The sequence below is a fragment of the Pectinophora gossypiella genome, chromosome 16 (assembly GCF_024362695.1).
Source record: "Pectinophora gossypiella chromosome 16, ilPecGoss1.1, whole genome shotgun sequence".
NCBI lineage: Eukaryota > Metazoa > Arthropoda > Insecta > Lepidoptera > Gelechiidae > Pectinophora > Pectinophora gossypiella.
Genome location: NC_065419.1, coordinates 10,018,749 through 10,045,325, shown reverse-complemented (window position 1 = coordinate 10,045,325; position 26,577 = coordinate 10,018,749). Strand labels below are relative to the sequence as shown.

At 38.2% G+C, this 26,577-nt stretch overlaps 2 protein-coding genes across 2 annotated transcripts; both read right to left on the bottom strand.

The window, feature by feature from the left end:
• Window positions 1-6,490: 6,490 nt before the first annotated feature.
• LOC126374066 (piwi-like protein Ago3) lies at window positions 6,491-22,098 on the bottom strand. Its single transcript, XM_050020525.1, has 17 exons — window positions 21,967-22,098; window positions 20,456-20,606; window positions 19,085-19,178; window positions 18,321-18,402; window positions 17,639-17,780; window positions 17,001-17,172; window positions 15,405-15,532; window positions 14,623-14,786; window positions 14,083-14,280; window positions 13,321-13,470; window positions 12,533-12,710; window positions 11,590-11,847; window positions 10,496-10,723; window positions 9,572-9,755; window positions 9,038-9,203; window positions 7,946-8,164; window positions 6,491-7,551 (listed from the first exon to the last, which is right to left on the bottom strand). Exons 2-17 carry the CDS (start codon window positions 20,594-20,596, stop codon window positions 7,287-7,289), a joined length of 2,769 nt encoding a protein of 922 aa, XP_049876482.1. The 5' UTR covers window positions 20,597-20,606; window positions 21,967-22,098; the 3' UTR covers window positions 6,491-7,286.
• A 683-nt stretch (window positions 22,099-22,781) lies between these two features.
• On the bottom strand, window positions 22,782-24,849 carry LOC126374090 (NFU1 iron-sulfur cluster scaffold homolog, mitochondrial-like). Its single transcript, XM_050020564.1, has 5 exons — window positions 24,677-24,849; window positions 24,373-24,602; window positions 24,060-24,245; window positions 23,578-23,765; window positions 22,782-23,065 (listed from the first exon to the last, which is right to left on the bottom strand). The coding sequence occupies exons 1-5, from the start codon at window positions 24,748-24,750 to the stop codon at window positions 22,919-22,921; spliced, it is 825 nt and encodes a 274-aa protein (XP_049876521.1). The 5' UTR covers window positions 24,751-24,849; the 3' UTR covers window positions 22,782-22,918.
• Between the last annotated feature and the right edge of the window lie 1,728 nt (window positions 24,850-26,577).

Genomic DNA, 26,577 nt, shown 5'->3' with positions numbered 1-26,577 from the left:
CTGTGCAGCATAGGAAAGTGTAGTTCAACCCTTATATTGGCCCCGAATCCTGCAGACACCTCCTAATTTTACTTTAAGTTAAACCTGTCATCTTTTTATTCGCCGAAAAGGAAAGAGACGGATGATTGACACTCGTAAATTTTAGGAAGAATGAGTAAATGAATGAATATCCCGGGCGAATCAAAAAGTATTTCGCTGGTATGCAAACCGTTTGACGTGTGCTGTCAACCTAATTCTGTCGGGTTGTTGGCCGATGTAAAATGTTTAGACGGTTGTTTTAGATTTCTGCTTAAAATTGACGAATGTTTCATAAATTTCATCAATTCAGCGGATAAGAAAATGACAGGTATAACTTAAAATAAAATTAGATGGCGTCTGCAGGAATTGGCACCATTATGGCTCCATATCACTGTCAAATGTGACTAGAGCATTTGAGAATAAGGTATACCTATGAACCATTGGTGGGAATGAACATTTTACAAACTATACATTGGTATATCAATCTGCTTATTTATTCTATGACTTAATTCGGAGGTAATATAAATTTTAAAGGAACATAATAATAATAATACAAGCTCACGGCTATATTCCCAATTGGGGTAATCAGAAGTACAGCATCGTATTATGAACTAAGCTACCGAGCCATATTAGACCAACGTGATAGGTGCTGAACCGTATCGCCGTCTGTAATGGTTAACCTTTCGAATGCCGGAACACAGAACACAGATATAAAACTTATTATGTCTGGTATCTCGGCAGATAGAGGTTAATAGCCAACTGTTTTTTTTTTACAAAACCATAGACTACATATTGAACGGTAACTGTCCGCCCCGCACCAATTTGTATCGGGCGCCGACTTCACCCCCTCTGGGTCTTACTTTAGTTTTAAATGACGACCCGATTAATATATGAATTTTATCGTACGATGACGATGTAGGCGGTACCAATGTTATTAACTATCGAACTTTTATTTACTTTCATTTACAAACGTGTTTTTCAGTGGCGGCCCTAGGGCGGTGCGAACGGTTCGATCATTTTTTGGGGCGCCAAAATCAGCCAAGACGGGACCACCCTGGCTGGCAGCCCCGGATCTATAAGGGAGTAACTGGATCGGGCACACCTGCCCTGTGAATTAGACCTCTTAGCGGTGACATAAAACTCATACATTTAAAGGGCGGCCGTAAACGACATCTTTAAAAGATTTAATTAGGTATATTTCGGTGACCTTAAACTAATCGAAAAAAGCTGTGAGGTCCAGCACCATCTAAATATTTTGCTAGGGCCGCCACTGGCGTTCTTATTCGTTGGTCTCTCATTCATAATTGTACTTTTACCATAGATACAAAACGTAAACATACATACATACATACATAAACTCACGCACGTAATCCCTAACGGGGTGGGCAGAGCCACAAGTAATCAAAGACAACTTGCAGCGACTGTTGATACGACGTCGTAAGCTGGATATGATAAACCTATAAGTAAAAACTTAAAGGTTAGAGTAAAACTAGGTAACATCAAACTAATACTATAAACACCAACGTATACTTTTCGAGCTTTCCACTTGTATGACGTAACATAAATAGCCTATATACGCCCCGCTGCTGGGTACAGGCCTCTCCTCAATCAACGGGAGGGGGTATAAAGTATACTCCACCACGCTGCTCCACTGCGCTGTGACTTGTACGATTAAATATCTAAAATTATTTGGAGGGATATGTGGATAAACTAAGCAGTGCATTCACAATGATACTTTTTAATTGAATTTAGAGCAATAGGGCAGTTAGCGAAAGTGTCGAAAATGACGCGTTCTTCACTATCTATCTAAAATATATATAAATAGAAAGAAAGAAGAAAAATCAAATGCGTAAACAAAAAAGGGGGGCCACATCGTAGCAATTCATCTAAGAAAGCAATATTGCAATTTGACATTTGCGCATATCAAAGTAAGTGAGCAATGCAAACAAATGTCAAATAGCAATATTGCTTTCTTAGATGAGTTGCTTCGATGTTGCCATTTTAAACCCCCAGAATTCCTTGAAAAATGTGAGTTACAGCCATCTGATATATGAGCGTTAGATAAAAATCTCAGTAGTAACTCGTGACGTCATATGTTGCTAGTGCCATGAATGCTACACACAAGTTTTGCTAGAACGGAGCATACCCCCACCATTGACTTTAATCTTTAACCCTTTCACGGGCAGAGACCATGGGTCATTGATGGTTCGTAATAGATAGTATGACACCTTGGAATCGGACCGACATTAGACGTTTTGTCAAAATCTAGTGTAAGATGAGATATTGAAAAACGGTCGACTTATTGTCAGCATATTCACGTGAGATTGATGCAATAAAAAAAACAATCAATTAATTACCCTATTTCATTCTTGTGTCTTATGCTACTTCTTTGATTCCTTTATATGACCGACGTTCGCCTTCTCTTTAATTTGTACCATGTAAGCTCTTCTTCGGCTTCCCCTTCTTCTCAACAAGAACGAACAAGTTCTTTTGACAACAATGGAGAATGCTACACCGTTATCGGTGAGCTCTTATGAGCGTGGCCCTTACACACATACATATTCATAACTAAAACTACTTTTAAGTCTTCTTTAGATTCCTTACACGCAAAAAATAAAATAAACAAATGAGAAATATAACAAAAAGGTGGACTTATCCCTAAAAGCAATCTCTTTCAGGCAACCTTGCTTGATCTATGATAAATACAAAACTTGCGATAGACTCTAACAAGGCAATACTGCCTTTGAATAACACTACATTTACAAGAAAATGTAGAATTTGTACATACGTATTTTATGTATAAAAATATTAAACTACACATCTTTAATACACGAGCACGCTTCAAGACTATTCTTTTTAATCGTATCTTCGTAATTGTTCATTGAATTAATCGATCTTCCGTCAAACTGCGAAAATAATTTTATTTATCTTTAAGACTCAACAACGGCCCCGATTCCTGCAGACACCTCTTAATTTTATTTTAAGTTATACCCATTATTTTTTTATCCGCCGAAAAGGAATGGGACGGATGATTGACAACTGACAATTTTAAAATGAATGAATGAATAACCAATGAAAAAACTGACAACTTTAAATGAATGAGCGAATGAATGAATAACCCGGACGAATAAAATAGGCATCACGCTCATATGCAATCCGTTTGACGTGTACTGTCAACTTAATTATGTCGGATTATTGGCCAATGTAAAATTTGAAAGGGTTTTTTTTTAAATTCTGCCATTCCTTTTCGGCGGATAAGAAAACTACAGGTATAACTTAAAATAAACTTAAACGGTATGTACTGGAATCAGCACCAATATTATTATTATTTTAATTGAAGTGTACTCGATTATAAATCGTAAAACAATTAATTCAAAACTTGTCAAATCAACTTACTACACTAAGGTTTAACAAACAAGTCAATTAATTCGTTCAGAAAGTTAGAATTTATAACAGAAAAAAAGTCAAATCAAAATATTAAAAAAAATAGAAAAGTAGTCACAACATCACAGGCGAGTTATTAGACGCTAGCGGAAGGCGCCTGACATGGCTCATGTAACGACTACGTATAATCCGCGACGTATAAATTGAACTATGTCCTTGAATGCGCTGTGACATAATAATATTGGGTCTCAATCGACGTGCGGACTGAGGGGGACGCGAGGGGAGCGCGTAACTATGACAACCAGAGACACCTGTGCAGACCGCCATTTTTGTTCAACTAATACGCCGCGGATTATACTTACTTAAGTAAATAGTAACCGGGACTTAAAACGCAAGTTACATAATGCGTAAGAAAAATGCCAACTTTTTCAGCCCCTAGTGTGGCATCAATCGACTTCGTAAGAAACCGCGATCGAAGTGCAACCGCCCAGACCGTATCAATCAGACCGAATACTTATCTATATTCTTAATCATAAATATAAGGTCATCTACACACAGCGAATAGTCAAATCTAATATTATAGTTATGAAGAGAATTGGAAATGACTTCTTGACAATACAAATGCACTCGAGATTCTTACGATTATATTCAAAAATTTTAGCACCATTTTGATCTGAGATGCAAAGGACAATGCTCGTAAAAACCTTGCGCGACGTGATAAAATTATCGATAGATTCAATCAATTTTGTCGAAATCGTTAAGTTTGTTTTGTTCCCTAACATGCGTCCTACGTGGTTTTGTTCGTATTTTGACAGAACAACATGACTTATTTGGGTTCACATATTTGAACCAATCGACAAAACGATAATTATATCGTCAGAATCGATATAATGACCGTGACAAAATTTTATCACGTTGGGCATGTTAGCCCTACTGGGCTTGGATCAATAATAGCTCAGACTATTAACGAGACTAGACCATTGAAAGGATTAAAATGCCTTCAACGCGGCAAGGAGTTATAACTTCACATAGTAAGTACTTCAATTACTATCGGAATGTTGTAGTTAACGTTAGTATAACGCTCTCCAAAGCCGTGGTAAGTGATAGATGGTGTATTTTGACATTCTAACAGTTATTTGATGATCCTATATTGAAAATGAACGTTTTTTTTTATCTTGTTGCCACATATATTTAGATGTATTTACAGGATAACTAGAACTAATATTTTTGTAATACATTTGGACATATTATGTGACATGTAGGGACGCTGGTGTGTATGTGGCAGTTAAGTCATAATAATATGTATATTCGGGATTAGAATTTAACTCAGGAAGCAAGAGAAGTGTGTCAGGATCGAAACAAATTGAATTCCGTAGTCTCAGCTTACCCCGGTGGAAATATGCGTGAGTTCATGTATGGAATTTCCGGGGACACGACGGACTTAGGTGAGCGCGGAAAATGCAATGAAACATATTTTCCAAAATTAATTTTGTTATTACAAATGTTAATGTAAACTTTTGTAAGTTTATTCTTGGATTCGCAGTTAGTGTCGTCTCATTTGCGTAGCGTACCCTTTCCCACAAAATTTTAAACCAAGATCATAAAAGAAGGTTCTAAATTTGACCCGTGCGTATGTAATATTGATGATTGATATATTTTTTTTAAAGAACGTCTAAGGCCCTGTGCCGTGGTTTTCCTTGCAGCTTCTTTTCCCTGGCTATACAGGTTGTGAGAAGCTGTAGTAGCTTTAGGCGGATGAGACGTTCGTTATGTATAATTGACAAAGTGTAACTAAGTTGACAAAGTGTAAAAGTCGTCGACCACGCCGGCGGGGTCGGTATCGGGGGGGTGCGAAACGTTAGACGTCTATCTAAGACGACGGCGAGATGTTTGACTTGTTCTCCCAAAGGATCGACCAGCAAAACATCTTAATGACTTGAGTTGCCGGCATAAACATAGTGTGTTAACATAGCCCTTTGAGAAGTATGCATGAAGGGTGCTTGGTCGGTGCGAGGGTGACCGACACTTTTGGGACTTAGTGATACCATATAGTGTTTGTTCTATTTGGACATTGAAACAAAAAAAAATGAATCTAATAATTTTCGTCGTAATACGCACACAAAAGGTGACGTTGCTGCGAGGAAGAAAATCCTGTTGAATGTTTGAATGTTCCTTAGCACATCGGCGAAAAGTCGCCAGTATGTCGGTATTCTACAGGCTGCACTTCGAAGAGAGTGCCCGCGATCTACACGAGCTCATTCCACCATCCCCATTCATCTTCGGACTTCCAGACTTACGGCCGAGTTCCATCCCTATTTGGTGGATATCCCAACTATTCGACGAAGGAATCTCCAGTGCACGGTAAAACTTTTTAAGTTTGTGATGTACTGTACTAAACATGATAATGTACTTTGCAATTGGGTCGTGTACTAGGTTCAAGATAAATTATGAAATTCTGATTACTAAATAAAGACACATCTAAAACTAACGAAAAACATTTTCTTTTTTCTATTAAACTTATTTATGAATTTTAATCAAGAAAAACGTAATAATAAGTCCGACATTTTGTCACGTTTTTCTATGACGTCACAGAGTGCTTTTTCATACAAATTCCATAGTAATTTCGTGTTTTGACGTTTAGTAAAAAGTAACTGATTTGACTAGTTGGAAACTAGCCTATTGTTTATAATAATAATAAAAAAAAAATCGCACAAAGCGCTTCGCATCGTCCTTCATTATGCGCACTGCTAGGGAGTGGAATTCTTTGCCGTCTTCTGTATTTCCGAATGCATATAACACGGGTGATTTCAAGACCAGAGTGAACAGGCCCCAACTTGGGCCTCGTCAATGCCTTCGGGCAAGTCTTGGGCCAAAAGAAAACCCAACGAAGGTAAAAACGATTCTGCTCCGCACCACCCAAATCCCCTGGTAGTTGCGGCTTCCGAGTACATTCCGCTTAGGGACGGTACTGAAAAGTATCGGCGTCCGAAGGACGTAATATACGATCCCGACGACGCGATTACTCTAGCCATAGAGGCAGCCAATCAGCTCGCGACACCAAACACTTCAGGTCCCCGATACCGACCCCGCCGGCGTGGTCGACGATTTCCCTCATTCAGCGCTTATCGCTATCGACCCACTAGGGTCGATTAATTCTTTCAAATATTTTTCCTCTCAGACGACGCCCTGAGCCGAGGTTCGCGCCCAACTGGGCACCCTCAGGCCTGTCGTCTTAAACTTTGTACCGGGTGAGAGCCTTCAGCGCTCCCCATTTGTCCGGCCAAGTAGTTAATGCCATCTGCGGCAAATCTACAATAAGTCACGTCAAAAAAAAAAGGTAAAAAAAGTTCCATTATGAAGTGGTGACTGAAAAGGAGTACATATCTAGATTGGTGATTGTAATAACATATCAGCGGACTGTAAAAACGGATAATTATTGATCTTAAGAGATATAGAAAAAACACGTGTTGATAGCTATTCCGCCATAAACTGTCGCAGTGTTTTCATAGTGGCACGCAGCCGTATTGCAAGTGATCGCGCCCCTCATCCCGCTAGTAAGTCCGGATCGTTTGATTTTTTGGCTAATGGTAATGTTTGGTAAAAACTTACCACGTATTGGTGCCTATACGGGCGCACACAAACTTAACCTAATTTTCATTTGACAGCTCTTGAACTAGTGTCGTCCTTCACTTACAATAAGTGCAAGAAAGAGTTAGAGCTAGTTTTAAATCAACAAAAATGATGTTGATGGCTGCCCGAATCGGCATCATAGACAAGACATTTTTCCACCGTCACGTGAGCATTTCCTTCCATTATTACTTTACGAGCATTGTCCTTATACTAACTACTACTTATATTTATAAAGTGGGAATGCATAGAGCATATTATAAGAAATAGAGCTTATCTGCTAGTTTATCGGAGGGTAGGTCGTGGACGCTTTGTCCGATGAGGTAGGCGAGTTTGTGGGCGTACTGGCAGGGGGCAGGTACTCGCACTGTGCCGGGCCAGTTGTAATACAGATGGCACATTTTGTAGGTGAGCCGCTGGCACTGATCAGGCGTCATACCACTGTCGTCGTGGACTACCACGTAGTGGGTTGGGGTCACCGTCCCTTGGTTCACCTTCTGCGACGCGATCAGGAAGTCGTACCTGGGAACGTAATTGTAATGTAATTACCACTTTCCTGGACACTGGCCATCAATCATTGAACTTTCATAGCTAATATTATGAAAATTGGGATCGTGACATCGCATGTAGACGTTCTGTCCGTGAAAGGGTTAATAACTGGTTTAATGTTGTGATTTGCGACTTAACAAAATCATAATAAAAAAAAAAATTTACAGGACAGGCAAAAAACAGTTTTTTATTCAACGAAAATTATCATGTATAAACTTGTTGAAGGTAACATTTTTGAATTTAAGAAAAAGAAGATTCATTCACTCTCTTATTACCCGTCCCTTTCCTTTTCGGCGGATAAGAACACGACAGGTATAACTTAGAATAATAATATAATTAGATGGTAGGTATGTAAGAATTAACTCACCAATCACGCCTTGTGACGCCATGATCTAACACAGTGCCGGGATGCGGGTTCTCGTAGCCGCCGCCGACCTTCATGAATATCCTCGTGTTGATCCGCTTCTGCACCACGACGTATGTCAATGTGGGCTTGTACGTCTCCCCGAGGAGGGAGAAGCATATCTGCATCTGCGGGATCTCATACTCCTTGATTATCTTCAACTGGCCGTCGCCGACGCCGTCTCTGTGGCAGAAAAGATATCATCATCACCATCTCCCTAGCAGAGACCTTACCGCTTACCTAACCTGAAGACTTGACAGGTCCAGTTGTTTACAGAAGCGACTATCTATCTGACAGTTGGAAGGACGTAATATACGATCCCGACGACCCGATTACTCTAGCCAGAGGCAGCCAGTCAGCTCGCGACACCAAACACTTCAGGACTCCGATACCGACCCCGCCGCCGTGGTCGACGACTTCCCTCAATCAGCCTATCGCTATCGACCTACTACACATACATACATACATAAATAGCCTATATATGTCCCACTGCTGGGCACAGGCCTCCTCTCAATCAACCGGAGAGGGTATCGACCTACTAGGGTCGATTAATTCTTTCAAATATTTTTCCTTTCAGACGACACCCTGAGCCGAGGTTCGAGCCCAACTGGGCACCCTCAGGCCTGTTGTCTTAAACGTTGTACCGGGTGAGAGCCTTGAGCGCTCCCCATTTGTCCGGCAAAGTAGTTAATGCCATCTGCGGCAAATCTACAATAAGTCACGTCAAAAAAAAAAGTGACACCGTACCGAATACTGAAGGGCACGATTCAGTTTATGATTCTCAATTAACATCAAGTGGAATTTTCCGACGCAAAATTAATATTTTTTGTGTTTTCTTAAATTACTTTCATCCTCCTCATCATGTGTTTTTTTGTGATTTTTCTCTTGATGTATTGTTGCTATGTGTGTGGCGTATTTGCCTGTACAATTGTACATGCAGGGATACTGCTCTGCTCTGCTCTAACAGAACACTCGGTGAAGTGTGGGTACTTAGTTCATCTTGATGTTCCTGTAACTACCCCAATTTGGATAGTCGTGAGCTTCTGTTATTGTTACCTGTACATGATGACTCGGTCGGGCAGTCTCCCGTTGTTTCGCAGGTAGTGCGTCAAGGAGTCCACGAGACATGACTTCAATCCGTCTACGATCTCCTGTCCTCGCTCTTGGAATATTACGCGCGAGTACCAGTGCGTCATCGACTGGTTATACGACGCTATGAACGCTGAAAAAATAATAAAATTAACGATAAGTAATGAAAGAATGATAGGGATAGGTAATGCCATTTGCGAGATTTGTCTTAACATGGATATGCCTCCCAAATCTTGAATCTCGAAACACAATACTCGATTTTCTATGAAACATGTATTGTTATTTTCTGAATTATTATAGTAATTTTTATGTTACGTACTTATATTGTTTTATCACGCTTTTATTTTAGCAATGTAGATAAAAATTAGAGGTAGCAATTTTTACCCGGAAATTAATTGAAAGAAATCGATCGAAATCAATAATTGAAACGTGATTTTTCAAAAAGAGATTTCACTATAAGACGAAGATATCATTTATGTTGTTTTTTTTTTTGTTTCTTACAGCACACGCTTCGCTTCTTCCTCCCAGCGTCGTGGTAGGAGTCAATGCCGATGATCATTGCCGCCTTGTAGGGGATGCTGATGTTCCACAGCGACCCGCCCAGCTTGCAGTTAATTTGCAGCAAGATCTTCTGCGTTATCGAGCGGATCTTCTGCTGGTTCATTATCGTGCGCGCATTTATTACCTGCCGAGGAAACCGTTATTGAATCGAAAGAGGCACAAAAGAAGGAGGTTATGGTTCGTCATTTACGATGTCAAAAACTAACTGAGTGTAATTGTTTTTTTTAATGTATGTTTGAAGTGAAATAAATAGTTTTTATATTGTATCGTAAAGAATCAAAACTTGGTTGTCTGTAAGACTGAGGAAAACATCAATCTACCAAGCAAAGCTCAATAGAATTGGGTAGTTTCCTAGGTCAAAAATAAATTATGAAATTCTGATTACTAAATAAAGACGAGAACTAAAGGTGACAAAAATCTGTTCGTTTTTCTATAGCGTCACATGTTACTTTTTCATGCAAATTCCATAGTGATTTCGTATTTTGACGTTTAGTAAAAAGTAACTGATTTGACTAGTTGCAAACTACTCTATTATTTGATATTGACTGTCAAATATTTTTTAAACGTTAGGATGTCACGGAAACATACAGACACCTTAGCAAAGTTGCAAACTATTAACAATAATAGATGTTGATGTTATGTTAGATGTGTTGTTGTGTTGTGGTGTGTGTGTGTTCGCCTTATATAAAACAGGCTAAGATTCGAGGACCGTACCGTGACCGCTTGACTTTAAGACAGTGACTGTGATAAAATGTATGCGATTGACATAAGGTGACATCTCAATCTCGTATCTTAACAAATTGGGAAATAACATTATCGTTTGTTACTGCTCTTATTGAAGAACATCTTTACATCAGAGCTTACCTGAGAAGGTATAGGATAATCAGCACAACAGATCTTCTTGATGGCAGCGTATCGGTCGTCTCTTGCCGTCGGACAGATGGCGACTACGAGTTGGAGAGACTGCGTTATCGTCTTCCTCAGACCCTGGATATACGAGTCTGTACGGTCGTTTGGCAGACGAACCATTTCTGGCGGCGAAACGTTGATGCCCATTGGAGTACAACACCGTTTGAGGGTTTCTAGGAAGCTCTAGAACAGAATTAATATAACATTATAAATCTTCTTCTATCGTGTGGGTTGTGAGGTGGAGTACCAACCTCATCAACCCTGGTGTCAGGGTCACTATTGAGCCGATTCAAGCACGGATCATCTTACTTTCGGCCAATCTGGTGATCAGCTAGTAATGTCCTAACCAAATTAGGGACCACAAAGTAATTATTGTGATATGTCCCCACCGGGAATCGAACCCGGGACCTCCGGATCGTGAGCCCAACGCTCAACCACTGGACCACGGAGGTCGTTATAACATTATAAATGTGAATGGAACTCCAGCTATCGCATTGGTCTAACAGAAAGCTCGGTGAGGTGTGGGTACTTAGTTCATCTTGCGATTCCTATTCATATTAATTTATTCCAAAGTCACAATTAATTAAGGTGTTCCATGGTAAGTAGGTACATGTGACGCCCTGCAATGGCACAGCAACATAAACACAATAATATAAAGTAATATAGAAAATTATGATTTAAACAAAGACAGTAACCGAGTTAAGAAAAAGTTAGGTAACATTTTATTATTATGCGATGGATGTACTTCTTTCTTCTTCTGACTACCCCCCCTTATTGGAATATATTCGTGAGCTTATACGGTACTTACCCCTTATTGGGGGTAAGTAATTTATAATACCCCATATATTAATTTCTCGTAAACACCTGTTTAAATCAAAGAATCAAGGTCCAACAAACCAAAGAAACAAGGACCAAGGTCGGACTTTCACCGATTTTCATCACAAATTTTTACAAAAGCGGATGCCAATCTGACTTTACATAACTTTTACCGCCAGGATTTCCGTGAACAGCACATTACTGGTAATAAATGAACATGAAACCATACTCACTTGAGTGACTTGCTTATCCCGGTCTGTAAATATGACGGCCCAACGGAGTATATCAACGGCTTGCATCACGGGTTGTCTGCAAACATCTCCGTTCCAATCCGCATTGGGTTTGCCTGGTACTTTGATATTGTTCCCAAAGTACAACACTTCAGGGTCAAGTGTCCTTGCTGTCAGGTTGATCGTTTCCGGGGCTATGCTTAGGCCCCAACCTTTGAGACGTCTCACTGCTGTTTCGTTTTTTAAGACGTTTTGTATGTACTGTAAGTTTAGTTATATAAGGTTTAGCGGTCATTACCACCATGACTGGCCCCTTCCATACACAGCGGCGCTCTTTTTTTGTAGTATGGGTAGAGGCTTTACTATAATTGGTCTATCTATATCGCCATGAAGTAACTAGATGTCGCTAGCCGTATAAACTTACATATGGAAGTAAGTGTCATCTAGTGGTGGTGTGTCGTATCATCGTGAACACTAACAGTTAGTACAAATGCTCGCCACCTGCGTATGGCGAGGACTCCTCTCCTTTTACAAATAGCAAGTGGGGCCTGGTTATTGAGCCATTCCTGGGGCCTTGGCGGCTCAATAATAACCCAGATACCAGGGTTGCTGATGTTGGTCATCCACCTAAAACCCACACGACTGAAGAAGATATACAACAGCCTGTGTACGTCACACTGCTGGTCACAAGCCTCCCCTCAATCATCCGGAAGGCCCTCCGAAGCACAGAATCATCTTACTTTTTCGGACAATCAGGTAATTCAAGCCTGCAATGTCCCTACCACAGGACAGTCTCAAAAAGTGATCTCGACAATGTTCCCATCGAGAATCGAAACCGGACCTTGCAGATCGTGAGCCTAACGCTCTAACCTAGTGGTAGTCTAGTGACAATGGAGGCTATGGAAGAAAATACGTAGTATATTAATTACTTCATGATCGTGCATACCTTCTTAAAAGCAGCATGTCGTTGGTTGGGCGTGATGCGCGTGTAAGTGGCGACATCCTTCATGAGGCGGAAGTTGCTGCGCTGGTCGTCAGTCAAACCTGTCATCTGGCACAACTCGGGAACTAAGCAGATGAGGAACTCTGTCGGCGCGTCTGAACCTGGCATGCGCTTTGTTTCCCTGTAATAAGACAGATTTTTCAGTAATTTATTTTCCAGCCTCTCGTAAAGCAAATTTCGTGTTTTATAAAGAACTCAAAGAATTGACTTTGATAGACAAGAATGGAAAATGTTACACCGACAATAGCGAGGCTCTTAAATTGATGAGCCACTAGTGTCCTGTTCTTGTGTGTGCCGTTGTCTCGTTCTTCCACAGTTCCCTATCGATCTAGGCAGATGTTTTGCCAGTCCCCTTTGTCAGCTGGGGCAAGTGGACTGTATGTGTAGATGTTGAGGTTGAGCTGCTTTCACTGCACTAATTAAAACACTCGGAGACTTGAATAAACACTTTTATTTCGCGTAAATTATGCGAGCAACAATGGAGCTTACAACGATGATGGACGAAGTGTAACAGGAAGTGACGTCAGACTAACAAACTATATTTTTTATTTTTAAATTGTGTTGGTGTTGCCAACACCCTTCAAAGGCATCAAGAACGTCTTTCCATCTTCTTTAGTCATTATTATTATAAGCTTGACTTGTAGAGTGTCTTTCCAGAAGACAATTCCAATATCGCATGTCTTTCTTGTCTTGACAAAAAGCATACAAAACTAAACGTAACAAATACTTACTTGGAAATCAACATTGGCTGATCCCAGTCCATGATGTCAATACCATAATTCTTCTTGTAATAGTCAATGTAGGATATTTTCACCATTTCTCCTTTCTCATTCTTCTCGAAAGTCGATTTTGGGGTCATTTTGTCATCAATGTAGTCCACCCTGTGAATCATTGATTCACGATTGAATGAATATAATTATAGACATGGGTGCCTATTCGGGCGGATATAAAATTAACCCACTTTTATTTTGACAACCCTTAAAACTAATACCATTACTTACAGTAATTACAAGAAAGAGATAGAGTTAGTTTCAGTTCTGACAAAATAAGTTAAATTTAAGTTGGCACCCAACGAATAATAACATGCCTTCCGAAACACGATACTGTCTTAGTTAATCTGGTGATTCTGCCTACAATGTACTAAACAAATTAGAAACGGTCGGTGTTTTTTGACATGTTCCCACTGGGTTCATCCTGTTTCTACTTCCCTGGGATCTGTCAAGTGACGAAAGTGCGACTGAAAATTTGCGTTTGCTTCTGTCTCACTGTCTCTTGCTATATTATTATTATGCTGCTGTCAAATCATCTGTTTGTAATTTCTCTTGTTTGTTTGTTGTTACATATGTGTGCCATGCTCCAATAAATGTTTTCTCTATCTCTGAATCGAACCGTGGTGGGTGGAAACTTACAGATTGTGAGCAAGACCTAACTACAATACTACTGAGGCGTTTAAAAAGAAATGAGGTCATGGCACCGAAAGATGTTATAATTACCTGAACAGCTTCTTGTTATAAGTAGTCATAACAGAACACCCGAGCAGCTGATCGGAGACAATTCTCTTCCAGTTGTTGCCCTGCGTCTGCGCCGCCTCCTTGATGAGCGAGAGAACAGATTGCGTGCGCAGAACGCGATGCGTCGAGTCCAACGTCAACATCAAACCACCTTCGTACTCGTCTACTGCTGTCACGTAGCTAGATTTAAGGAAAAAATAAGATAGCATCACGCCTGTAACCCCGAAGGAGTAGGCAGAGGTATATAGATGGCTTTTTAAAAAAGAGAGGAGTGGAGGAATCAAGGGAGGCCTTTGCCGAGCAGTGGGATTAAGTAGGCATAAGATAACAGTTAAAAATAGATGAAGCTAATAACTAATGGAATCAAGAACTTAGAACGAATGGAAATTCTTTACTTAGATTGCAAAGAATAGAAATAAATCGAGGGTTTGTTAAAGAAATACACATTAGAATTGTTATTTTTCAAAAGATCGCTTACATGGCTTTTAACAATAAGGCGACGATATAATAAACAACACATACCCCGGCCACACTTCAAGCTTGTGTTGCGGTATCTGAATGGCGGAATGTTCGTTGAAGAATTGTCTCCCAAACCGTACTAGTTGCAGATCCTTCATGATGTGTTTGAACAGCACATTGTATATATGCACCATTTCGCTGAGCCGCCGCGTCCTCCGAAATTTGATCTGTGGTAAGAAAACAAAATATGACATTGACCCTAATTCCAGTAGACACCATCTGATTTGATTTTGAGTTATACCTGCCATTTTCTTATCCAAATGGCCTCCGTGGTCCAGTGGTTGAACGTTGGGCTCACGATCCGGAGGTCCCGGGTTCGAATTCCGGTGGGGCCATATCACAAAAATCACTTAGTGATCCCTAGTTTTGGTTAGGACTTTACAGGCTGATCACCTGATTGTCCAAAAAGTAAGATGATCCGTGCTTCGGAAAGCACGTTAAGCCGTTGGTCCCGGTACTACTTACTGATGTAAGTGAGTAGTCGTTACATGAGCCATGTCAGGGGTCTTTGGCGGCTCAATAATAACCCTGACACCAGGGTTGATGAGGTTGGTACCACCCACACGATAGAAGAAGAAGATCCGAAATGGAAGGGTAATCGACAGGTATACAATTCATGGAACATGTCAATTTGAGGCAGAAAACAACCCCCTCAAAATTTTACATTGACCAATAACCAGACTGAATTAAGTTGACAGCACACTTCCGACGGGTTGCATATCACTGAGGTACCTATTTGATTCGCCCGGGTTATTAATTTTAAATAAATAAAATATTTAACTTACAGTAATGTTAACTTTGCTGTTATCAAAGGGATTCGTTGAGACTAAGTTAGTAGCTTCATCTGGCAATTTGTGTGGCACATACAAAGTTGTGCCGTCGAAAGTCTTTTCTTTGAAGTAGTGGTTGTGCTCTGAAATGGAAACACAATGTAATTTGGACTACTAACAAACAAACCGCGACTAAGCCTTTTGGCAACAACCTGTAATTTGGCTTCCGTGCCTCACTTAGCAGGGTCCACAGAATACCAGCGTCGTGGCTCGCGCCTCCGCTTATGTTGAGTGAGCCCCTATTATAAAGGACACCACCACCATCGTTGACCAGTCCATACATACACTCAATTATTTGTATTTCATATGTTGTTTTTATTATAAGTTTTGATTGCAAGTTATGTGTTACTTTGTGTTTTATACATATTATATATTTGTTATTTGTTTTATATTTGTTACTGCGGTGTCCCTTTATAATAAACGTTTCTTTCTTTCTTCTAATTTGGACTAGTATAACAAAACGTGACCGCGTGACGTACATCGTAGCCTCACGGGGTCGAATAATGGCCTCCGTGGTCCAGTGGTTGAGCGTTCTACTCACGATCCGGAGGTCCCGAGTTCGAATCCCGGTGGGGACAATACACTTTGTAATCCCTAGTTTGGTTAGGACATTGCAGGCTGATCACCTGATTGTCCAGAAAAAAGATGATCCGTGCTTAGGCACGTTAAGCCGTTGGTCCCGGTTACTACTTCCTGATGTAAGTATAGTCGTTACTTGAGTTACGTCAGGGGCGTTTGGCGGCTCAATAATAACCCTGATACCAGGGTTGATGAGGTTGGTATTCCACATCACAACCTACACGATAGAAGAAGGGTCGAATCCCGGCCCAACTCAACACCACTGTATCGACTTTATGAGTTTGAATTCATGTTTGATATCACGTGGTTTCTAGGATTTGTGCCTGGTTAAAGGTAATAGGCTCGCCCCCTACGAGACTTAAACATATCTGGCGAGAAGTGGGTGTAATACTATACACCTCTGCTTACACCTTCGGGGATACAGGAGTGATGCTATGGTACGATCACGAGCATTAATATGTTATACACTTTGGTACCATGTCACATTAACTTTTTTGACAAATTATATTGTAAGTCTCACTAAATGTCAAATATGTTAGTGCGACAGGGTCCTAAAGTGGGTACATTATATTGCTCATTACTGTACAGGGCACCGATACGAATTAGTACGGCAAGGAGTGTCCGCTCTATACGCAAACAAGCGGCCGGCCCATCAAGTTGCATATTAATTAATAGCTACGTAAATATAGAAAAATCGATGTTCTTTATGGTGTTCATCTAGTTTCGAATTAATTTATAACTGTCAAATTCGGGTTAACAGGGTTCCCTTTTCCTAGTGTACCAATTTTTAACTTCCTACCTTAACAACTGCGAAACGTACCATATAAAATTTCACCCCCCACCCCTCTTTAGGGAAGTAGGGGGTTAGAAAAAAAAAGCTTGGTAAGGTGTAGATACTTAGAATATGTACCTCTGACTACCCCATTACGACACAGTCGTGAGCTTATGCTATGCAAAAGCTTAAAAACTTACCGTTTAGTAATTTGAACCGCAACGACTTGTAATCCTGATCTGGGTCATATGAGACGTCATATTCGAACACATTGTTCTCTTCAAACTTCAAGTATATAAAGTTGGCGGTTATTTCACAAGGAGTACCCGACTCTCCTTTCATAACCACAGGTGGAGAATCCTTCACCTCTTTCTGTAAACAAATTAATACAATACAAATACATACATAAGATCACATCTATTTTCAATTGGTGTAGGACACCACAGAAATCCACTTACTACGATCCTAACACATCACTTTCACTTCTACTCTCATCAAAGTATTCATGGTTTAGAGTACTTTTGACCAAAAGGGTTAAAAGGCCACATTTCACAGAATCAATTCGTCTATAAAGCAACATTTACATGTATTTGATGCGCAAATGTCAAATTGCAATATTACTTCTTTAGATGAATTGCTTGAATGCGTCCTTTTTAAGAATGTCTATCTGTGCCAAGGTTCTTCTAACAGCTAGTCTTCGGCGATACGGCCAAAGTGTAACTGTATTACCTAATGAATGAAGATATTTTTGAATTTGAATTTAACCCCCATGCCTTTCTTTAAAACATCCTCGATTTAGCTCTTATGCCAAGTGGCAACATAAGCCAAAAATACTTACAAAATACTTATTCCTGGCGACTGATGATTTCTCAGTATTGACAGTACTCGAAATTGCGCTTTCAGCCATTCTATGTGTGACTGCTTCGACGTCGGATGCAATTCTACTTTCTGGAGGCTTCTCGGTCTGTTGCATGGCTTTCCTGGAATTAATAATAAACAATAACTCCTGTGATTAAAAAGGTATTACCACACATCTCCGTACAAGAATTGTTTACTGTATGAAAATCTATGCAGTGGGTCGCTCAGTGGGTAGGGCCGCTACAAGGCGGACCGACGATCTGGATGCGGGCAGCGCAGGACCGATCGTCATGGAGATCCTTGATGAGGATTCATCACGAAATCTCGGGAATTGCAAAGGCTAGGAGTCTCAAATTTTGCATAGGGGTTCCTTTTAGGACGTAGGCGCTCACAGAGACGGGCTTTCACGAAATTCAGCCCCTAGAGGGGTAAAAAGGGGTAGCAAAGGAACAAGTCGCGAGAAACAGCTAGTAATATTATAATATTATAAATTATATTTACGAGTCCACAGTCGGTACCTATTACACAGCGCCGGCGAAATCAGTGTTTGTATCCGGCACAAACGTAAACAAACTATATAACACAAGGTGACTTTGTCAACCCGGGAGTTGAAAAAGCCGGAAGCTAACTTATAATAAATAAAACTAAATGCAAGTACTTACAAATTTTGCAAAAGCTTTATGCCTCGACCGGCACCCCTTACTGGGACAACATTCGGGCTGACATCCGAGGCGGGAGTTGTACCTGGAAGCATATCATATTTTATGGCGTTAATAACAGAATATTTCGTCTTCTATCGTGTGGGTTGTGAGGTGGATGACCGACCTTAGCAACCAAGTGTCAGGGTTATTATTCAGCCGCCAAGGCACACGTAACGACTACGTACTTACACCAGGACCAACGCTTAACATCTTCCTTTCGGACATCAGCCTGTAATGTTCTAATCAAACTAGGGATCAAGTGATTTTTATGTATGTCCCCACCGGGATTTGAACCCTAGACCTACGGATCGTGAGCCCAACGCTCAACCACTGCACCACAGTCGTTTACGCTATGATATGACAAGACATAATAAATGGTATTCTTCAAAAAGCTCACAAAGGCTATCGATGTATAGGTGTGTTGGTCTAGTGCTGGCATTGTTTATGGGCAAAAATTCCCCTTTTATCAACTAGATGGTTGTAACCGTGATAGCCCTGATCCGAGAAGGAGTGACTTACATCGCAGTGTCACAGGGTCAAATCCCGTTTTAGGCTATAAACCACTGCATTCGACTTTATGAGTCAAAATTCATGTTTGTCTCATAGGACGTCTATCTGTCAAGTTGACCCCCACCAGATATCTAACCAGAAACATACCTTTTCATATCCTTCCTTAAAGAAATAAATATTATAGATAAAATGATACTTATTAAAACCAAACATACCTCCAGGTTTTGGAGCCATCTTTGCCAACATCATCGCAGCCATTTTACCTCTCCCACCTAAAGTGGTTGAAGTTGCTCCACTTGTGGAACTTACCTAAAATAACAATAAAATATTATAAAAAAATAATCTTCTATGTTATCTATTTTATAGTAATAACTATACATAATACATAATATAATACCTCTGCAGTTACATACACTAAAACATTTACTACTGTTAATGTACGTAAATATATTATTATGTAACAAGAAACACTGATTGCAAACAAATATAAGAATACTTAATGCTCTGCTGTAATCTCACTACTATAGGTAATTTTGTATGATTGAACAAATATTGTAGAGGCAAACGCAAAATATGACATAAACTCACGCCTATTACCCACTGGTTTAAACAGAGACTATGGAACACATACTTCCTTCTCATTCATCAATCGTTTTCAATTGTATACCAATATTTTATGTTTATTTTTATTTTTTTAAAGAACGTCTAGGGCCCTGTGCCGAGGTTTTTCTTGCAGCTTCTTTTCCCCGGCTATACAGGTTGTGAGAAGCTGCAGTAGTTTTAGGCGGATGAGACGTTCGTTATGTAAAATTGACGATTCAAAGTGTAACTATGTTACCTACTGAATAAAGATATTTTTGAATTTGAATTTTATACGCGCACGCCAATTCAGGGTAGATTGTCCTAAACCTTTTTTAAAGACATCCTCAATTTGGTCAATGTACCTATGTCCTTCTAGGTTAATAAAAATATAAGTGAAACTAAAGATACAAATTATACAAACTATTATATAAACTTTTACAGGCATATTACATATTTGGCTAAATGGTATTTATGTTGCACACTTACAAAAGGAAAATTTTTAGCATGTCCATTCATATGTTTAGTATGTCCATTCATATACTAGAAGAAATTAAAATGTTATATTAAACAATAAGTTACATTTTCTGACTACTTTGGATGGTTTTTTCATCATGCACCCAAAAACAAAATTTAAATTATTTACCAAGTGTTAATAAATTAATATAAAATATATAATCTAAATTAAGTAGGGAGAAAGTAACTGACTGACACAAGAAGAAGGAAGGGAGAAGGAAAATGCAATTCTGTGCAAAATTTCTCATTATGATATTGGCTGCTTAGAAGGGACTTTTACAAATGTATTCAGTAAAGGGGTGAAATATAGTAAATTTCCATATTAGAAAAACATGAAATGGAAGTAATTAAGTAGGTACCTACATTAAATAACAGTCTTGACTGTCGACTCTGACGGACACTGTGTGTGTGTGCATCTTATCTTAATTTGATAGTTATAAATCTGTTATCCTTCTCAAACAATAAGTGTTTATGTAGTAAAATTAACTTACCACACTGGGGGTAACACTGGGCCCAGGAGTGGGGTCCGGTGTAGGTTGTTCAGATTGTGGCGGAGAGTCCATCCTTTGTGATTTCTTCAGGGCCTGTAGCAGAGCCAGGCCGCGGCCACGACCCATGCCAGAGTCTGCCATTGTAGCGTTCCTGATTACAAGTACATTTAAAAAAAAAAGTTAATATGTAACTTTTATTAATAATGAAGTGGACATGTTTCTCTGTACTCTGGGTGAATTCATAAAGGTATCATTATTTATTATTAGTTATAGAATGTAGATATTGTTCTGTACTAGTTATGTTCTTCAGTATCGCATTGGGGATCACCTGTAATGATAGTGTATAAGTGTGTTATAAATAAATAAATCATTTATACCAAATCTGCTCATAGTAAACAAAAAGAAAAGATACTGATTGCAGATATAGCCAGGAAAAAATAATAATAAATAAACTGTAACTATAAAACACTAACTGCTTTAACAATAAACTAAAACTTACAATTACTCAAACATCTCTGAAACTAAAATTATACTTAAGATACCTTCTGCATTGCATTATAGCATAGTCTGTAGGACCTGCTATGTCAAACCTATTATAGAGGCTATAGAATTCCATTTGCTCAATCCTGACATACTTCTCTTGCTTCCTCCACATTCATTTATTTCATACCTACATGCACACTGGTTCAGAGTAGATTATACTGAACCTGCTAGGAACTGTCTAGTTGTGTAGTGTATGTTAGTTTGTTTTTGTAGTTCTTTTACTACTTTTACACCATGCTAGATCGCAGGAACTATAAACCATGATGATGATGTGATCCAGGCGATTAAGGCTACCATCTTCAACTCTTATGTTCGTGTGCCCACAACAATCATAGCTGCCTTACAGACTATTTTTTTACATGTAATTTCACTTTTTAATATTCACATCAGTTTTTATATAAATGTTTATCAGTTTTTATATCTATCTACCTAGCCTGTATTAACCCACCCACTGCTGGTATTCGCCGCCTCTGTTTCAAGCCATATTATTCCAATCTGTAGGTATCCTTATCCATAACATCAATGATATAAAGGGAGGAACTAACTGGCTGATACCAAATAACTGGCACCCAAAGTTTACATATTACACTACTAGCAGGAACTACTGACCTTATGCCCTACATTTTATATGATAAAAATACCTCAAACCAAAATGAGCAAACATTTAACATTGTTCATCTACCTACACTCGTAAGGAACACAGCACGTTATTCAAATAAAAATGTTATTATTAGCCAGGAAACATGCTGTTCACCAACAAAAACAGAAATTGTGCAACAAGGATGAACAAGAACTTGTCTGATGTCTCAATCAGCAACTAAATTCCAAAACTCAGCAAATTTTAACAAGCATGAAACTTATTCATTTGCTTTTCGAAACGCTTTTTCCAGATAAAGGTTATTAAATATAGAGTTTAAACTGCTAAGTAGTAACGTAACAAACACATAATTTATTATTCGTTGTCTTACCTTGAATCCGCCAAAAGTAATTATGGAATTCTAAAGTTGTTTAGTAGGTACCTCGATTCGCACTTTCGATGTAGACAAGAAGTAAAAAGAGCAGCAAGCAAGCTGCCAAAACAAAAATGCGAGCGAACGCAATTTTTCTGCCAGTGTGACCATTATAAAAATCATAAAAATTAAAAAGGAAACTGTTCAGAAGTATTTTTCATGGTATTAGTATATGATATTTTTGGGAGTAAAACAAGTGTAAGTCGGACACAAAGACCACTACTTGGTCTTTGGTCGGACATAATGCTAAATAAATAAACTGAAACATATACTTTGATTTCCTACTAGAATCAGATCATGACCATTCTTTTTTGTAATGAAAATATTTAGTTATTCGGTGTGCCTTTATTGTAACTTAACATTCACAAAATTTGGTGTATAAATACACTGAATACTCTAGTCTCACAATTATATATCGTCATTTCTATCAATTTGCCATTATTATGTATAATTATTCTATTCTACATAGTGCCACAGTCGCTTAAACGCCTGACAAATTGATAGCAGGTAGCAGTTACATTTAGCTGATTGCTATTACTAATTTTCTAGGCGCCTATTGAATCAATTTCTTAGATTACGTTGATGTAGGTATTGTAATGTAGACATGAGGTAGTATTATTGTAATATGCAGTGAATCCATACGAAAACAATCCGTATTTCGTTCAGATACATAAATACACTCGCCGGCCTGACAGTGATTTGAAAAATTTCTGAGTTCAAAGAGTCAAGAAACCTTACTGTCTTCAATGGCTGTGTTTGGGTTAATAAAAACATTTTTACGCGATAGATTTTTAATTTGACAAATTAATTCATATCTACATTACGAATGGATGGGACTACCTATATACATAATACATAACATACATTTGCTAAAAAACAATAATGATTATAATAAATATTAACTTCAGATTCATTCTTTTGAGTCACTTTTCTTTTCCTTTGTCTTCAGTTGCTCAAATTCTTTGAACACTTTTTCGCTAAGTTCATCAGTTTCATCATGGTCTATTTGTTCAACTGCAATTACTTCTGGGATATAAAACTGCATCATATTTTGGACCTGTAGTAATTAAAACATTGATGTTAACAAACACATAAAAATATAAGGCAATAAATGACTGGAAGGAGCTCGGGGGAGGTCTTTGCCTGCAGAAGGCACACAGGCGAAAATAAAACATAAAAATAATAATAATAAAAAAGTCTGAAATAAAGGCTTATAATAAATAAAAAAAATATATTCATATTTTGGAACTATTCCTATTCCCTATCTACAATGACAAATAAAATACCTATAATACTAGGTTCCACATTTAATCATTCTGCCCATTGGCAAGTGAAATTGCTAAACAGCAAGGTGGCTTTAAATTGAGGCAGAATCTGGCATACAAACTTTACTAGTTCTAAAAGTAGCTCTATCTTTTTCTTGCACTTATTGTAAATGAAGGATGACACTTATTTAGAGATGTCAAACTATATTAAAATTAAGTTGGTGACTTCCAGGATCATCTTCATTATAAACTGGATTTTTGAGTTTGAATAACAATACGGCAGAAAAGGTCAATAAATACCAACCCCATTCTTTAGGGTGACTATGGAACTGGGACATGAAGAACATGAGCCCTGCATTTTGAGCCTTAACAGTCCATCTTTAAAGTCTACAAACAGTACATCACCGCCGTCCTCCTGAACGGTTGGTCTGATACGTGTATCCAAAAGTTCTTTTATCATTTGCACTATTTCATCATCGTCATCGTTTATTTCTGTGAACAAAACACAAATATTCAATTCGATTTGAAGATAGAAACAAATGTTATGGTCAATGAATTTGAGACACAATTTTTATTTCGACATTACTTTGTAGATTTGCCGCATGTGGCATTAACTACTTGGCCGGAGAAATGGGGAGCGCTGTGGGCTCTCACCTGTGTACACAATGGAACACAATAAAAAAGGTTTTAAGCATATTAAGGCCTAAAATCCTTTTAATATCAAATCCCATTGTTTACACAATAATATTGGGACTTACTAGATTATTTGAAATTGAAGTAACTTACGAGTGTCTCCAGAAGGTTTAGCATCAGTAACTATTGGCAGACCACTGGCAAAGAAGTCCATAATAGTTGCATATATTTCCGGTTTCAACAGTTTCCATTCGGTATCATCATCTTGTTTCGTAACTGTTATGAATTCAGGCCCGAAGAAAACTGACTTCACACCTTCGATGCGGAATAGCATTTTTGCTGGAATGTATACATAGATAAAAGTGATATTACATTATAAACAAAGATGTAGTTTGAGTATTCATACATATAATAAGTTTTTATAAATTAACTTCTCCAAGGTTGTAAAACAACTTTAAGTAATTACCTAAAGGACTGCATTTGGCTGCCCCAATGTTGGGAAAGTCTAACGTTTGCCCAGCCTCGAGAACTTTGGTTCCCGGTAGGAATTTCAAACTGTTAGGGTTAGGGGTGTCTTGTGTTTGTATGAACATCGTCCGACATGGGCACATATTTGGCAAGATCTGACTTCTAGTTACAATCTTAATTTCCTCCGACGATCGTGATAATCCACTGAACTGCCTAAGGTCACCATGCCTAAAATATAAACATAGAATTGTTACTTCTTAGGTGCACATTTCAGTCGCAATAAATTTGTTGAATATCCATACCTGTTTATGGCGGATGTACAGACGCGGCCACAAGAGTTTGTTGTTCGTAGAACTTTTAATGAATTTCGTAACATGTTTAATGACGCAAATATTGAGAAATATTAACTTCGTCGGCGATATCGTTCGGAAGAATTGGAAGAAAACTTCTATCGAGCGAAACGTCAAAATTATCTGTCAATGTCACCCAGTGGTCAGCCGTCACTTGAGTGTTTTTATTTCAATAATATCGTAAGGACCTTATGTACATACAGCCTAGTATCACATGTTTTCTTTTTTTATTTCAATACATAATTTATAAATAAGTTAACATTTTTTTTAGAGGACACACTGTGTTGTCTTGTAGGTAAGGTATTAATCATAATGTCATAGCGGCCAGACATATTTATCTTTGTTTTGGGTAGGTACCTATAAATGATGACCCTTGTTTTTATCCCCAGGCATAAGACATCGTCCACCCATTATTATTCTGATCAAAATAAAGAAAAGTAATATAGGTACTTAGCAATATAATTTTATAAATAAGCAACCTATACCTTACCTCCTTCCTATGCCTTTGCCATTAAATTATAGTATTTTTGAATAATTATTATGTAGGTACCCTAGTTGGTCCTTGAACCAAGTAACGACAAAATAATTACGTAACTATCATGTTAATCTTTACAGCGCCATCTATATTTTTTATGTGGAACGTAGTAGCCGACTCTTTTACGAATCCAGCTATTGTTATTATTTTTGCGAAGGAAATCGCGAATAAATCTGTATTCCAGTGGTAGCAAACATTTATTTACTTAAGTGATAATTTTGTTTCATCTGGGTAGGTACATTATTATGGGCAGTTGGTACTTCTCGTTGATTCGCACAAAAAACATAAGACTTTCACTCATTGCATATTTTATTAAGTAAAGACCGACATTCAAAAACAACATTTTTATATACCAAGTAATACAGAATTTAATCTTATTTGTGAAAAAATATCTTTTATATATTAATTAATCTAAGCAATAATATTAGTAGCTTTACGTTGCTTATAATTGATGTTATTCTAAAAGCTAAATGCCTCTAAATCCTATGTAATAGACAGGGATATGGAAAACTATGGTTCTGATTCCAGTACACACCATCTATAAATTTATTTTAAGTTATACCTGTCATAAAGGAAAAGGACGGGTAATTGACAGGAATAAAATTTATAAAAACACACGGGGCCTATGTTTAACTAAAGAGAGAAAAAACCTAAGAAATATAAAATTAAATAAATCAATAATAAACTAACTGTACAATGGCAGTGTTTTGGAAAACGTAATACTACCTACAATTTATTTAAAAATATTTATTTCTAAACGATTTCAAGAATATAGCAAATGGTTAAAATAGGCAGCTTCACTAATGGCAACACAATTTTAATAAAATCGTTACTCTTAAAAAGTACCTATGATCGTAATGTGTTTCCCTTAAAAACATAAGCTTTGTTTAGATTTTATACAATTTAATTAACTTCTAAAGCGACTCATAGGCTGAATGTTACAAAAATAGATACTTTTACACATTTTTATTACCTATCTACTTACTAGAATGAAATAGTAAGCAGATACCTAAGGACATTGATTATGCTGGCTCTTATTTATAAAACTAAAAACATGTCTAGGTCCCTACTTCATGGAATATACAATTTATAAATTTGTCTCGACCCTTAAGGAACTTATAGTTTTGCAATTTCTTTAAAAGACTACACACATGACATGATGACACTTGACCCGTACAGTCATGAGCAATATAATGTACCCACTTTAGGACTCCATCGCACTAACATATTTGACATTTAGTGAGACTTACAGTTTGATTTGTCAAAAAAATTAATGTGACATGGTACCAAAGTGTATACATAAATATTAATGCTCGTG